Consider the following 16,222-nt stretch of genomic DNA (forward strand, 5'->3'; position numbering starts at 1 on the left):
TTATGTCTAGACTGTATATGCATGGTTGTGTGACTGTGTGCGTTTGTGTGTGTGGTTGTGCTTGTCAGAGCAAGAAGTGGCGATTTGATCGGTGCAGCTGCAGCCACCATGTCCCCTGCATTTCAATGAGCTGTACACATCTTCACCCCCCCAACCCCACCATAGTCTCTTCTTGTCCCCCCCTCGCTTTTTAACTCCTGTCCCACTCTCGCCTTCCTTCTGCTCAGTTAGTAGTCTCTCCTCCGTTCTCCTCCACCATGTGTTTTCAGCTCTTCTCACTCTCTCCATTAAGAATCCTTTATCTCTGACCCTCCTCTCGGTCCCACTTCTCTTCATTTACACTTTGTACCTTTACTTTCCTCTTTCTCACAACTTCCCACAGCTTCTGTTGCGTGAGGCTCTGCTCTCCCTCAGTTTGCTCTGTGTCCCTGTACGAGAAACGTGACAGGTTTGCAGGTAGGAACTTCCGCTGGAGCTGGAGCTGGAACTGTTTGTGCCCAGTCTCCTGGAACAAGGGGAACCAATAACAGGGAAGACGAGCCCTGAGCATTCGTGCAGATTTTCAAAGGGAATGCAGAAGTGGGAAATAACAGAGTAAAAATACTTTGTTACTGTACTTAAATAGATTTTTCAGGTATCCGTACCTTCACAAGTATTTGGGCATTTTATCACTTTATTATATTATTATTATTTTCTCCTCCTTACATTTCAAAACAGGCTCATAACTTTCATTTTAATAGATTTGAAGGGATTATTTTCATTTTGCATGTTCAAGCGCCACCTAATACCAAGATTTTAAACTAAATGGATGTGACAGTAACACAGACAAAACGATTCAGAGGAAGACTCTATATTAATGAGTTTCAGGTTGCTTTGCACAGATACAGTCAGTAAGAATGGCCTTCAAGTGGTTTGTTTTACTTTTATACTTGGACTACATTGCATAGCATGTACTTGTATACTTTTGCTTGAGTAAAGAAGTTGAACCAGTACTTATACTTTTACTTAAGTTTTCTTTAACATGAGTATCTGTGCTTCTACTTAAGTAAAGAATGTGTGCACTGTTGCCACCTCTGCCTAGAAGCAAGATAAAATGTCTGACTGTCACTCACTATCATTAAAATGAATATTTCTAAAGTGCAAAGAAATTCTAACTTTCGCTTGCTCATGTTCAAATGCAAATATCAGCAGGTAAAGTTGAGGCAGTCAAGAGGCAAACATTTGCACACACAGGATTTCCCTTGCTCATAGCTTTTTTTCTGACTTGAATTATGACACTGCCAGGCTCTGCTCTGCCTCTCACTGGGTGTCCTGGGTACTTTGTTCCACATCTTCATTATTGGCCTATTCATAGATCCTCTTCCCCTCTCATTGCCCTCCTTCTTTTGCCTAACTCCTTTTTATCTCTGCTCTTTTTTCATCTCACGCTGAGAGCATTTGCATATTTTTCCTATTTAGCACTCAGAATTATCAAACTTTGCCAACTCCTCCTCATCTACCGCAAAACCCACAAACAGAGTGAGGCACATAAAATGACAACGGCAAAGCAAAATGGAGGGGAAGGGGGGGAGAAGCAGAAGACATTTGAGAAACTTTGAAGCAGAAAAAAACATCGAGACCCCTTTATGCACCCACTTTCTTGCCCAGAGGAGAAGTATTGCACACAACATTCAGTGTTATGATGATGTGTTGGGAACACTGCACTCATTAAGTCCTCTGGGACGATGATATCTCTGCATGTGGAGAGCTCCACAGCAGCCACCCTCAGCCTCGTGGGAATGAAGTATCATGCACGAAGATAGGGAGTGCCACCAAGATTTGTGGCAGCTGCTTCATGACTACAGGCGGAAAAAAGTCCCCACGGGAGGCAGATACAAAAAAAACTGCGACTAGAGTCAGTGATTAGATCAAAAATGATAGTGGCTACTTACAACCCTGCTGGAAATAAAACAGATGAAAGGGATGTGTCACCTGTGTTGTGATGTATGTGTGAAACACTGACTTATCGGTACCCTGTGATAAGATGACGTATCTCAAGAGGCTTATTCTGCAAATAAAAGCATTTATTCACTATGACATTTCATAATGTGCAGCTTAGAGAAGAATTTGTTACTGTTTTTCAAAATGTACGACTTCAGATGGAAATCTTGTGTTATATTTTGTGATATACACCCTGGACAGGTTACCGGCTCATTACAGGGTCAACATACAAACCTAGAGAATCACACCTACAGTCGATAGAGTCTCAGGGTAACCTAACCTCAATCTGCAGAGTTATCGGAGAAAACCTTAGCAAACATTGGGAGAACATGCAAATCACATTTTACAACTTTGCATACTGCTTTCATACTGGTGCAAATTCATCCCCACTGGAAATATTCTGCAGCAGAGATCCACATGGTTACTGTGTCAATTATATACTGCACCATTATGGTGTTGGGTCTAAATGGGCGTCAGTGGAGTTGGAGTGAAGACCAGGCCAAGTTGTTTTAAAACCAAATTAATGTTTTCCTAATTTTTAAGTGTCTTAATGATAATAAAAGCTCTGAAGTTATTCAAATGTTCTTTACATGATGGCAGACCATGACTAAAAGTGATTCATTTTTTAATACTTAATACCAATTTTGCATGAGCTATAAATACTAAATGATTTTTAAAAACTGTAGAAGGGAAAGTATCTGACAATAGTTGCGGAAGAGGAACAACGGCAATAAAAAAAAGTGATACAAATTCATGTTAGTATATATCTGTTTGTTTATATGTATAATATATTAAGCTACCATATTCATACACCAGTATTAATTCCATATCCATCTATTTGGAAGGTCGTAGGTTTGATCCCTGGAAAGACAGAATGAATATGGGTGAAAGAAGTGCACGAGCACTGCTTGACCCTTTCCTCATTATCAGCTCTGAGGAGCTCTGAGCAAACCCTGATCTCCCTCCTCCTCATGTGGAGCTGCTCAGAGGCCAGCGAATCAAAGTGGGGTTGTATTGTGTGGAGTCAGTTTCCAAGTATGAGAACTGTAGACTGTATATAAAGATGGACAAAATGACTGCTCCCTCAACGTGAAGCCAACGTGTCTCAATTGCCACCTGATGGCTGGCTGCCAAAGCGGTCATAAAGCCTGCCTCCTCCATATTGGTGGATGTGACATGGACTAAATTATAAACATAGACTGACACTGACTCCCAATTGGTGGAGCAGATATATCAGCGAGACCTCGCTAAAGTGACTCCATCCCCGAATGGTACTGCGTAAGACAGCAGTGTTCATATCCGGGATATTTTGGCTTCAGGATGTGGAGAAGAGTCGTCCATCTTTATATACAGTCTATGGTGTGAACATGTGTCTCAACTCAAGCCAGAGGAGCTTCACTCACCATCACATGAAGGCGGAGGCCCCTCAAACTCCAAGTGCGTCCCCAACCTGCAGGTCAGGATGCTGTTTCCACTTAACTGGTAGCCCGGAAGACATCTGTAGCGCACTATGTCACCTGAAGGGGGAGATGGAGGATCATGAAGTGAAGTCAGACATGGTGGCCACAAGCCAAATCGTCTTGAGAACTAATAATGATCCATTGTGTTTCAGTGAAAGAAAAAGTTAACAGTGGAGAAAAGTATCACAGTAAATCCCTAGTGCGAGTATTATAGATGAAACACTATGTCTGTGTCATTGCCTTTGAGTCTCTGAATGATAATGAGTCAAGGACGCATACAAATAAACAGATAAGGAGAATTAATCTCCATTGTCTCATACAGGTGAGAATGAAAGCACTTACCCCAAATCCCTCTAGCGTTTTGATTATTTGCCAGAACCATTCATTTATACCACTGCCTCAACTCAATGGGTGATCTAGCATTGGGTGTGCATTCAGACCCACTGACTTATGGGATGTGTAGTGAAGTTGGGGCAATGGAAACTGTCGAAGCTGGAAGGTGAGGTGACAGCCGGATTAACTATTCAGAACGCTGCAATTCCTCAAGTCAGGATGGGACCAGCGTCCCCTTCAACAAAATCAACTGAGCCTTGACAGCAATGATTGCGTGTGTCCGTGTGTTGTGTGTAAATGTGTCTTTTAGTGACAGCGTTCCCACCTACCAATTTTAAACTCTTTGCTTGCCATCAGGATCTCCGCATTAGGAATGATAGGGGGAGGCAGGCAGTGCTGCAGTCTGTACGCTTAATGAGAGAATCAAAGACATGAGGGGAGTCAAAGACAGAATATATATGAGATATCTTGTAGAAATAAGGATCAACTGAGATAATTTACATACCTTGATAGCTGATACGGAACAGTCCCCCCTTCTCTGTGTTGCTCCGGAAACGTATCAGCACCTGATTGGACGTGCTGCTGGGTGGGTCATTGGGCTCGCCATCAGTAAACACCCCTAGTTTCCTGGCTGTCTCCTGTGGACCATCCCTTTAGGAACAAAAGTCACAAGTTAACTATAACTTCAAAAATAACGATACTCTGGAGATGCAGTGATGATAACCACTGGCGCTTTCTGTCAGCCGCCTCCGCTTAAGTGCTCGCTCGGTCTCTAACCATAAAGCACCTTGAGACTATGTGACGCATGTGAGAAAACCAAACAAAGCCACGTGCCAGACTGTTGTCAAGCAGCTTTCTGCAGCAGAGTGTAACCAAGCTGCGTTCACTTCATCGAACCCAACCCAATTACATCGGGCTGCTCTGCTTGATTATGTTGAAATAAGGTAAAAAAAAATTACAGATAAGCGTGAAATGACAGGTTTGGATTGTGCCGTTCCTGCTAACTGCCATCCGAGGAGAGTGTCTCTGAAAGCTGCGGCCCAGGCTTGGCAGTCCCCTGGCGTGGGCATGGCCGATTAAGCCAGCTCCCGGATTCCTGCCACAACCATTCAGCTTAAAAACCATCTGTCTTTGGCTGTCAGACTGGGTATGGGCGATTACAAGCAGCTCTGGAAACGGCTGGCTAGGGACTGCTGCCTGACAGCGCTGTGGCCAAGCCGCCATTACGGGGCCCATTTCCTTGGCTCAGTAGTTCAGTGGATAGATACAAAGCGGTGGTAACTGGAAACTGGGGAACATCATAGTCGCCCATCTTGGCTCTGCAGGGGCTTGCTGAGAAATATCAACACAGTGGGGGCCGTTTACAGAAGAGCAACAATCAATAGGAAGTGGATATTTTGGCTCAGTTGCAATGTCGTCTTAGTGGTTTAAATTCTCCATGGACCAAAATTCTTTACACTGATTTCTATAAGCAGCCAAATCTGCGAAACATAGATGTCACCCCATGCCATGTGCACTTTTCATACGCGTCAAGTTGCCAGGTTGGCTGGCACTGAGATCTCCGGTCTCACTGAGAGCTGGGACCTTTGGAGCGAATCTCGGGGAGAAGGGATCAACTGGGATTGGCAGCCATCATGCATGCAAAATCTTGTCTTTGCTCGCACATATGGCCGGCTCAGGCGTGCATTATGGAGGTGATGAGAGGAAGCTTGACTCCTCTATTCTCAGTCAGGCAAAAAATATGCACACCTACCACATACATGTCCCAATGTAAACATTTCTGCCAGCTAAAACCTACTCTGTCTCCCACTCATGTATTGGAATGAAAGGAGAGGAGGGGGCAGGGGGATTAGAGCCGAGTTAACTGGTCTCTGACTCTTTTCATAACATTAAAGAGATGCTAACATGGTGAAAGGGGCTGCAGGTGTAAAGGGTATGAAAAGAATGAGTGGGCGACAAGGACATCAATGATAAGGCATTATGAGAGTGATAATAACGAGCGATTTACAAATATAAAATAATGAACATGGAAATATTTCAATGAATACAAAGTTCAACATTTTGTCAAGGTGGCCTTTAGACTTAGGTTTGACTGTTTTTGGACACATGACAAGTTATTGGTTCTTTTAAAAAGATTTTGATATTACTCTCTTGAGATGTTAGTTGCAAAGGTTAACATCTTCAAATATATATATATAAATATATATATATATATATATATATAAATATATATATATATATATATATATATGAAGATGTTTTTTTAAACATATTTTTGACCTTTTACTAATCAGCTGCAACAGTTAAGGAGATATGAGTTATAGAGTAATATGGAAGTACAAAATATACACAACATTTCATTAAATGAATTTCCACATTTCCACCTGTCTACAAACCCTGGAAACGGTATTTACTCACCAGACAGTGATGAAGTCATGTGGCCCATGAACCTGCAGCAGGGTGAAGTTGAGTTTGATGCCAAAGCCAGAAGACACGGTGATCAGCCAAGAGCAGTCGGCTGAACTTGGATACTCCTCTGGGTACCCCGGGGAGAAGACAGTCCCGTTGTCGGACGTGATGTTCATACCACAGGGCACTAAGGGAGGGAGGCAGTGTAAAGAGATCAGTGGGCCAAGAATACAACAGGACGTGATGCACAATTCAACTCCAATTGGTGGAAAAATGTTTTTTTATTTTTTATTCTCTCTTCGTCTACTTCCCTTCTCAGTGTCCCATTCCCCCCTCTTCCTCACTCTTCCTCTAGTGCCCAGGCGCTTGTCTGAGCGTAAGATTAGCCAGTAAAGCTTGTTAGCAAGTGGGGACTTGGATAGAGTGTTTTGCTAAGATAAGGCCTCAACCCTTTCCCACTTGGGGGAGAGAGAGAGAGTGCAGAGATGAGTCGAGGGGTTAGTGTGCTCTGGGCTTTTGAGTTGTTTGTGTGCGTGCGTGCGTGCGTGCGTGTGTGTGTGTGCGTGTGTGTGTGTGTGTTATGCCTATAAGGAGTGGATATGCATGAGTAACAGGACAGGTAACAACTGCATGTCTATGTCAAATCTGACAAGATTGGAACCTAACAAGCCCAGACAGGCCTGACATCCTGAGGTACACAAAAAGCCCTGCAATCCCACACAAACACAATAAAACACACACACACACACACACACACACACACACACACACGGGAAAAAAAATACCTTGACCAGCCTCAAATCTGCATGAATAGAAATTGCAACTATACTCCTAACATTCCTGAAGAACTCACCAACTTAACGATTTACCAAGGCTAACACTCCGCTGGCACCCTTAGAGAAAGCTCACATTCACAGCGGTGAGGAAAATCAGGAAGGAGTGGTAAGTAATCGTGCGAGTGCAGGCATCTCAGGCAGACCAGACAGGGCATTCAGCTTGACGGCATTCTCTTGGAACGCCCATGGGTACGAGATCATCAGCAGCAGAGGCAGCGTGTTGTATCCCTGTGTTTCTCACTCAGGTTACATGTGTGTTCATGTCATACAGTTGCCTGTTGTAGCCGTGTAGCTCACTTTTAATGGACATGAGAGGTTGTGTAAGGTAGTGTTAATTAAATACTATATGGCGCTGCAAATGACATCAGCACAGCAGTGGGGAAGCATTGAAACTGCATAGATGATAATATTTATTTTTCTTATATGATTTGCAATTATATATATGCTCCTGTACACACATGAAACACATGGAATGTCACATATAGGGATAATATTCTAGCAGGTCTGTGGCAGTAATACCAAAGGAAATCAGCTATGAGAGAATAAACTCCCTCCTGTTCCCTCTATCATGCTGCCTTTTCACTCTGTTGCTTCCCCTCTCACTCCCACTTATCTCCATTCTTGCCCATTCAAAGTTCCAGTGTCACGGCCATCACCTCCCCCTGTAATTTTGCCCGCCTTATTGAATAATCGGCAGCTGGAGCGTGAGAATGTGGGTCAAGGACGAGGCAAAGAAGAAAGCACACCCATTACTTTTCTCTTCAAATTGGGCCCTATTTAATCCATCTTTTATTTGTCTCCATTCCTCTTTTGCACAGTATTGATTTTCATTGTGGAGTTCCTCGCTTCATTAATGAGGGATGATAATTCACTTTAATTGCATTATTCATAATAGATAATCATTATATCCGTGGCCGGAGTTTGCACTAATGGCGTAATAGCTCAATACATTCTAAACAGGAAGTTATCACGTTATTAGTTCAGTTACGCGTTCATGAGGTCGTTTAGTCTGCAACTAGCTTGTATTTAGTCTTGAGATTATTAAAATTCATTAAAGCAGCTACTAAGATAAATCTCACATCTCTTACCTTCGCAGCGAGGGAAAGGGTGATCCCAGTTGCGGGTGGTGCCATGTTCGCAGGTGAGGATGGAATGTCCCATTAGTTGATACCCAGGCACACACTCAAAGGAGATGGATTGGCCCACGTTGAAGCCGGTGCCCACCACCACCCCATAGCGGAAAGGCTCCGGATCGGGACACTCCTGTAGCTCATACGCTGAGGGAGAGAGAGGAGCGATCAGATGTTAAAATCAGTGTAGATTTCCAATTAGGGCGACAGACACTTTTATTACCTTCGCCAAGGAGGTTGTGATTTCACCCCTGTCTGTTGTTGTCAGTAGGATAACGTAAAAAACACTGAACAGATTACCATGCAATTTGGTGGAGGGATGAGAGATGATCCAATAAATTTTAATTATTCATATAGCCCTGTAAAATGGTACGATAGTTGAGATCTTAATGTAGCATAGACAAACAGCCCCCACTAGCCAATCAGATTTAATTTGAGTTGGGTGGCTTAGATCCTGCCCTCGCATAGACAGACACACAGACACACACACACACACACACACACACACACACACACAATGTTTCAGTGGAGGTCCTTCGTCTCCTATTCACTTCAAATCAGCACCAGTGAGGAGGAGAATAAAACATTTGCTTCCTGCGGCGAGGCAAATCGCAGCATCGCTTCGTGTAGATTTCAACTTTGGTGAACTTTGACATGATTTTCACTTTCCATTAGCTTATGAGTAACTGGGCCCAAAAACACAAATAGAAATAAAAACATTGCAATTTTCATATTAATTTTCAGTTTTTCTATTTAGCTTTTCAAAAATGTGACATTGCTCTGACAGATAAAAAATACAAATTTAGAAAATGTTATTAAATTTCCCAATTTTCCATAGAAAAGACGGCAATAATACGTTTCACACAGATGTAGTTAACTTGGCCATGAAATAATCCAAAAATATAGAAGAGTCTGTATTTTTTTTGCCCACACAACAATAATGTAAATCCAGGGAATGACTGTTTCTAAATTCCTACTGGCGGGATGATCATCCTGGTTGCTGACCACCCTACTCATCCAAAATGCTGTTCCTGCACCAAGCCTGCAAGCAAATCACACAACCACCACTGATGAAAATGTTCTGCCTCCAGAGATCAGCAGCCGGACATCCTCTATTATTACGCTGTCTTTAATTCCCCTTCCCCGTCTTTCTACTGTTCTTCCTCCCACTCACTCTTTCTGCCTCCTTCTCTTCCTCCTCAGATAGGAATTTTTTAGAGATGAAAAAACACAACTGACATGTGCCCGAGGAGTGTGTTCCAGTCATCAGAGGTAGAGTGGGTCAATAATTCTTATGCGTTTTTTTCCCCCTCTATAGATTCAAAAGCCTTACAGAGCCAGGATATATGACAAAAGAAATTGATTTCCTGTTGTCGGAGGTAACTTGTGCAAAAGGGGGAGTCTTATATAATGCAAATGTAACGCCACATTTATATGCTGATATACACATAATAATATAATTGCACAATGCTGCCTTTCGATTTGTCGGCTCGTTTGTTGAATCGCAAAATACAAACTTTGTGCGTCTGTTGCATTCGTGGACGAGGGCAATTTACTCCTCGCAGCCACACTGATACTCACTGACGCCTTTTATTGGCACATAGTGAATAAATCTTTCAGGGGATCAACAGTTTTATATACAGAGATTTATAGATCTGGGGAATTTACTGGCTGTGTGGGCTGATTACTTTGACATAGTCAATTCCGCAGGCTAATTCAGTAATGATATGGCTTTACATGACTACACCTCACAGCGCAGTGGCATTAATAATACATAAGTGAACATGAAGGGGAAAAAGTTAAAACTGCCAGGGATTATATATTATTATGCTTCAACAAGTCATAAATCTTTTCTGTGGCATTGATTCTTATAGTGAATCTGTGATTATAGGTAAATAGCTCTCATCATTACAGTTACATTCACTGAACCACATTTCATCAAAGATCGTTTAAAGCAGCCAAAAAGCTCAAGTCGCACTAAAGTAATTGCTAGTTTGAATATGCTTTGCACAAGAAAAATACTCATAAGACTGATACTGACTCAGCTCTGCAATTAGCCAAATGTAGTCTTGGTGATTATGATATTATTAAAAATATATAATAACAGAGTCTATTTTTTGATCCACAGACGGATCATAATTTCCTGTTTCTATCTCTGCAATCTTTTAAAGGAGCTTCGGGGACACTTTCACACGTTTGGATTCTTACCCTGGTACTCGAACCTGAAACCCGGTTTGTTCTGAGAGTGGTCACTGTGGTAATATACTGTGGTCTCATGGGAGGTCGTGAGGAGGAAGGCTGTAACGTCCTGGCCGCTGAATCTGCCAATCACCGCGCTCGTATCGAGGGGCCCGTTGCGTATCTCAAGGAAATCATGGTTGGCCTCGGTGGAGAAGTTGAGGAACTGAATGTGGGCTCCTGGGAAAGAAAGATAATTAATTGTCCAACCCTTCTTGAAATACCGGGCAACTTCATAATCGGTGCATGAATTTAGCCAGATATATTTTTACAACTGCAAATGCCACAATTCAGGCTACAAGTAGTATAATTAAATGTCTTGAGTGTTACAAGCTCCTCTCATGATGCTCACCGAAACCAACTGGCAGGTAGATTCTCCAGGTGCAGTCGCTGTTGCTAGGATAGTTGCCAGGGAAACCAGGACTGAGAATCATGCCCTCCATCTCCTCACGGATTCCACCACATTGAGCTGGTGGAGGGTGAACAAAACATTGCATTAGCATCTGCAAACAGTCATTCTCTAAGATTAAAATCATTTTCTCAATGCATTGCTTTGTTTAGAGGCAGTGGGAGCGGCCTTGCGACTTTACATGAGACAGAGAATCATAATATAATGTCCGACGGTTCAGTCTTAGACGAAGCAGTTCTGAAATAATGTGTAATTTCTAAGTAAAGCATCAAAGCGTGTAAAAGCAAAGTTGGACACTAAAAAATAAACCTTATTATTTACTTTAAAGGTGGGTTTGCATTGCTTGAAAGTAAGGCGAGACTGCACCAATGCATTTTTTTATGTAATAATAAAAACATATTTAAAAAAGTACTGAATTCTGTGTAAAAGCACAAGTTAAAGAACAATGCTCTTGCTCCTCTACTACTACAAAATTCAGTATGCTGCATCTTGTGCCTTTCAGTTTACATCACTGATGGATAAATTAAATTTTGACTTTTGGAGATACTGAGTGAAAGAGGAGATGGGATCAAGAAAGAAGATCCTGAAAGAGATCCTGACACCAAAATGAGAAAAGATAAAAGGATGCTGAATTATACGTGAGGAAACGAGAAAGTCGGGGCTACTGCAAGAAAAAAACAACAACAGGCAAACACAGGAAGAAAGATTAAAAAACGAAGGGGAGAAACTTTCTACAAGTCAGGGAGAAACCCACAAAGAGGAAAAAAAGCAGGGAGATGTACCATTGTCTTTTCTGTGAGGAATAAATGAGGGGGTTAAATGTTATCCTGTAGCAGCAGAAAAAAAAGAGCCTGAGGTAATCAAGAAACTGCTGATGCTTGTGAATGTGATGAATCTTCCCTCGACTTCAACCAATCACAGCCTGATGTGAACTAACTAGGCAGTAGTAGGTTGTTCCAATTAGCGGAAGCCGTTTGTCAAGGCGCTCGCACGGGCAGGAGGAGAAGGAACCTAACGCTGTTTCCTTTAGCTTCTCACGGAAGAAATAATACATTCAGTTCAAAAGTGACACAGTATAAATCTCCATTTTTTTCTTTATATCACATATATGTGTTTCAGTGTTGACCATAGACTGTATATAAAGATGGACGACATGATCTGTTCCCCAAAAGTGAAGCAGAACCATCTCAATCACAATCTGGTGGCTGGCTGCATTATTGGTCATAAATCCAGCCTCCTCCACGATCGTAGATGGGACATGGACCAAGTCAAAATACATGTTGAATTCTCAAAGATGATTCTTGTCATTTTAAGTATAGTTCTTATCACACCAGTAGTGCAAGTACTTAATTATTTTATGCTATAAAATGTGGAGAAACGTGTGATTAGTCAAGCTTTTGCAACAACAGGATCTTGATACTGTGGCCTAATGCTGTTATGCACATTCTGGTACCAAATTTGCAAGATGGCGGCCTTTGTGTCTGGGACATTTTCTATGTCCATCTTCATATACAGTCCGTGCTGTGAGATAAGAAACAGAAATGGAAAAATAAACATGTCTTTGTCATATGTACCAACTTGGCATTTAAATGATGATTTAATTCATGAAGCCGGTGATAACATGAATGTCAGAAATGACTGTGTGCACTGGGACCTTGGTCTGTGATGCTCTGTGTGATGACTGGAATGCATAGCTGCTGTGTTTGGCAAAGTTAAGAATCCACAAGGGAAAATGGCAGAAAAGAAAAAGGTGACGGGAAGAATGAAGAAGGTGTTTTTTTACCGATGCAGAGAGGAGGAGGGTAGTTCCATCGCCTCACGGTTCCAGGCATACAGGTGATATGAGAGTTCCCCTGTAACGAACATCCGCACACAAACACACAAGACAAAAAGCGCAACAAAGAACACGCAGATTAATTAATTTGTTCTTCCCACTCACTCATCTGTTGCTCTAATTATTTGAACCCGATGGCTGTCTCTACAGGAATTAATATGTCGACTAAATGACTGAATCCATCTGAAGAGACAGAGAACAACAGAGAGGCTGCATCACAGCATTAAGATCATCATTCAGAGGGAGGGAGAGATTACAGAGGAGTTCACTGGTTTTGTTGCTCTGCCAAAATAAGCAACAAAACCGGCATTTACTGAAAGCTCCGGAGTTGACTTTCAACACAATGAAGATTAAAAAGAAATAACATTTTATTTTAAATTCTCCAATAGACAATAATGGACTAACTCAGCTGACCTTTGAAAGTGATAAAATGAGGCAGGAATGGGCCACAAGTTTAGACCAAGTAACATCGTGTGTTGAGCTATTTTAATGTTCTATTTCTGATCAACGGCTAATGCTGCTGCTGTTGCAGTGGTTCATAATGACCTCAGATACTGACAAAGTTGAGGGATGATACTTTAATTTCCTCCTTATCTTATCTACCTATATCTGTGGCCTGACTTTATGTCAGATGTGGCAATTTATCCTGGTAGAATTTCTAGTCGCTGAGTATGAAAAACAAGAAACTGTCATAACAAATATGTAGGAAAAAAAAAGATTTAGCAGTTGGCTTCAAACTTTCCTTTTCGATAAAGCTTGTAAATGGAGCCTGCTCAGGTCTTGGACCAGCTCTTAGTTATACTGCTATAGGCCTAATCTGTGGGGGGGGACATGACACGAGGAGCCTCTCATTCTTTCTTTTGTTCTTCATCACAATAATGTCTCATCAATACGATTACAGACTTGACTTCTTCCCCTGAGTCCTTGTGGATTATGATACCTCTATTGGACTTCAGTCTGTCCTGGGACAAACCATATTTTACTAAATAGGCTTCATGGCTTTGGACAAATATCTGAACATGGAAAAGTAAAGTGGTTTGGTGGTGATGGTTTTGTACTTTCTAGTCTATTGATAATCAAAGTGCTTTACAGTACAGTTTGCCATTTACTCACACATTAATACAGTGCATCTATTAGCAGCACTTTTTTGTTCTGTGAGGGTCAATTCAGGGTTCAGCATCGTGCCCAAGGACACTTCTGCATGCACATGGGAAAGACTGGGGATCGAGCGGCCGACCTTCTGGTTGGAGGATGACCGCTCTACCCCTCAGCCACAGCTGCCCCTAAAACTGGTGAGTGACACCCAGATAATGACAGTGGAGTCACTGGACCACGTGCAGGATACAGTCAAATTTGGGATGCTGAGAATTCTGAGATTCTAAAAACTGGCTCCACATCCCATAAATTATAACCAACATATGGCAGATACCTGTCTAGTTACCCAACCTGTCTTTGGATGAATTTAAGAGGAGCACTGTCACTTATCGTTACATCCAGGGTGGGTGACAAAGTCGAATCGTGACACATCATCCCTTAATCTGTAAAACTGCAATTGACAATTTTTTGCAAAAGAACACTGTGCTCAGCACATGCTCATCTCCTGTCTGGGGTCTATTAGAGCTGAGGTCAGAGTACTGCAAATGTTATTTGCAAATATGTTTACATGGATTTCATCACATTTACATAATCAGAGCATAAAGTTCACTGAGGCTTAAAAATGAAAGGATAACTTCCAAATAAACTTCTCAAGAAGAAGCTGTGCGTTATCTGGCAACGTGCGCCGGCCCATCCAGTTTACCTCAGTTTCTTTGACATTCTGCTTTATTCACTGCCGTAAAAAGGTGATCACCGCTCGAGGAGATAACTGACAAGAAGGAAATGTGGCAGGAGTGGCGGCGACAAAGGCCAGAAAGGGATAAACATCGCTGTGGTTTTTATGGTCACTTACGACTGAAGCGTATCAGCAGGTGGCAGATGTTACCTGTAGAGTGTATCCAGGTTCACACTGGAAAGACACCACATTATTCATCTGAAGACGCTCCCCGACTTTGATGCCATTCATAGGAACCACCGGCTCTGGGCAGTTGGTCAGAGACACAGCTGAGGAGAAAAAGAATATGTGAAAATAAATATTAACTGACTAAATATGACAAAGCACGCTGCACAATGTCGAGAGGGACACATATAAGAGTAGCTCGGGCAGTTCATATTCTTGTATCAGGTGGTTAGGAACCACTTTTTCACTTACTTTTATATTCCAGCCTGAATCCGGCTGCAGACACACTAATATCAGAGAAAAAGTGCAGGTAGAGTTGGTTGGAGGTGCTGTTGAGAAGCGCTGGAACCGTGGTGCCTTAGGGAGAAGAAGATTAATAGTTGAGTTTAGCGATGATATGTCACTGCATCGGCCGGCCACAACCAAGTGTAAAAAACTACTGGCAAACAGCTGAAGAGCTGGTTCTTTTTCTATTTACCGATATAAGTGTGTGTGTGTGTGTGTGTGTGTGTGTGTGCATAGAGAAGATGTATGCATGAATGATTGTGTATAGCTGCATTAGGATATTTGGGGGAGCAGATGCCAAATGGAAAATGGTATGACCTTCTCGGCTTCAAAACAATTCAATTCCATTGTGTGGGTTTGTATTCAGCTGATAATACTAGGCAACACATATCCATCCAAAAAACTGAAAAGAAAACACAATCCCACAATAAAAACCTCATTATACAGATACGACCTAAAATTGGTCGTTTAATCACTCAGTCTTGTGAGCCATCATTTCTCTTTCATGTGTTTACTTCAGGGTTTGTCTAACATCTACTTTTGGTCTGTTTCCAAGAATAAACAAAAAAGCTGAATTCCCTGTTGCCATGTTAGGAATGGGAGTAAGACAGATACTGTGAACAAAATTCTCTTTTTCTACAGTTGGGGAATTGAAATAATGTTTATATTCACATTGTGTTTTGATGATGGTGTTGTGAGCAATATATCTGTTATTCACAGGTGATGTGAGAGGGAAGAAATCAGGATTCACTTCAGTTCTGGATCGTGTCAGGAGAATGAAACAGCTGTTCTGTTTTTGTATATTTACGTGGGTCTGTCCATGAATTATGGGGGCGGCATTTTCTCCTTTCCTTTCATGAAGGATGGTCTAATGTTTCCTTTGCGAAAGGAGATAAGTTTGGAAGCACTGACTGTCCTTCATTCAGAGTATGCAAACAGCTGTTTTCATGGCGGCTGCTGAAATATTTTACTTAGTTAGGAACCTTCCAAAGCAAAATGGACGATTCGAATGCACCCCTAGTTTGATGATGTAGTGAAGCAGAATGGGATCATGGGAGTTATTGTCTCACCATCATTGCAGTTTAAAGTCTACCTGACCGGGACATGTTTCACGGATGAGGTAACATATTCAAATTCTATTAAAATTACACAGCAGGTGGTGTAATCCTGAATAATTGTGATTCAGCTATCACAAGGAAAAAACTTTGGACTGACTAGGAGAGTGTTTTTCCTTCATCATACAATCTGTTACCTTGAAGTTGGTTAGAGAGAAGCGAGGCCATGAGTAAAGCAGATATAACGCAATTAAAAG

General features: G+C 41.9%; 1 protein-coding gene across 2 annotated transcripts in view; it reads right to left on the reverse strand.

Moving 5' to 3' along the window:
* The window catches only part of csmd2 (CUB and Sushi multiple domains 2), a 235,903-nt gene that overhangs the window by 42,187 nt on the left and 177,494 nt on the right, over positions 1 to 16,222 (reverse strand). For both annotated transcript variants that reach the window (XM_020090893.2, XM_069516258.1), the window contains 10 exons: positions 14,878 to 14,982; positions 14,611 to 14,729; positions 12,579 to 12,648; positions 10,739 to 10,855; positions 10,357 to 10,566; positions 8,107 to 8,295; positions 6,192 to 6,369; positions 4,279 to 4,424; positions 4,103 to 4,183; positions 3,384 to 3,497 (listed from right to left, as the gene is read on the reverse strand). In XM_020090893.2, coding sequence (XP_019946452.2) covers positions 3,384 to 3,497; positions 4,103 to 4,183; positions 4,279 to 4,424; positions 6,192 to 6,369; positions 8,107 to 8,295; positions 10,357 to 10,566; positions 10,739 to 10,855; positions 12,579 to 12,648; positions 14,611 to 14,729; positions 14,878 to 14,982 — 1,329 coding nt within the window. The remainder of the gene's footprint in view (positions 1 to 3,383; positions 3,498 to 4,102; positions 4,184 to 4,278; positions 4,425 to 6,191; positions 6,370 to 8,106; positions 8,296 to 10,356; positions 10,567 to 10,738; positions 10,856 to 12,578; positions 12,649 to 14,610; positions 14,730 to 14,877; positions 14,983 to 16,222) is intronic.

This window comes from Paralichthys olivaceus, chromosome 20 (assembly GCF_024713975.1).
Source record: "Paralichthys olivaceus isolate ysfri-2021 chromosome 20, ASM2471397v2, whole genome shotgun sequence".
NCBI lineage: Eukaryota > Metazoa > Chordata > Actinopteri > Pleuronectiformes > Paralichthyidae > Paralichthys > Paralichthys olivaceus.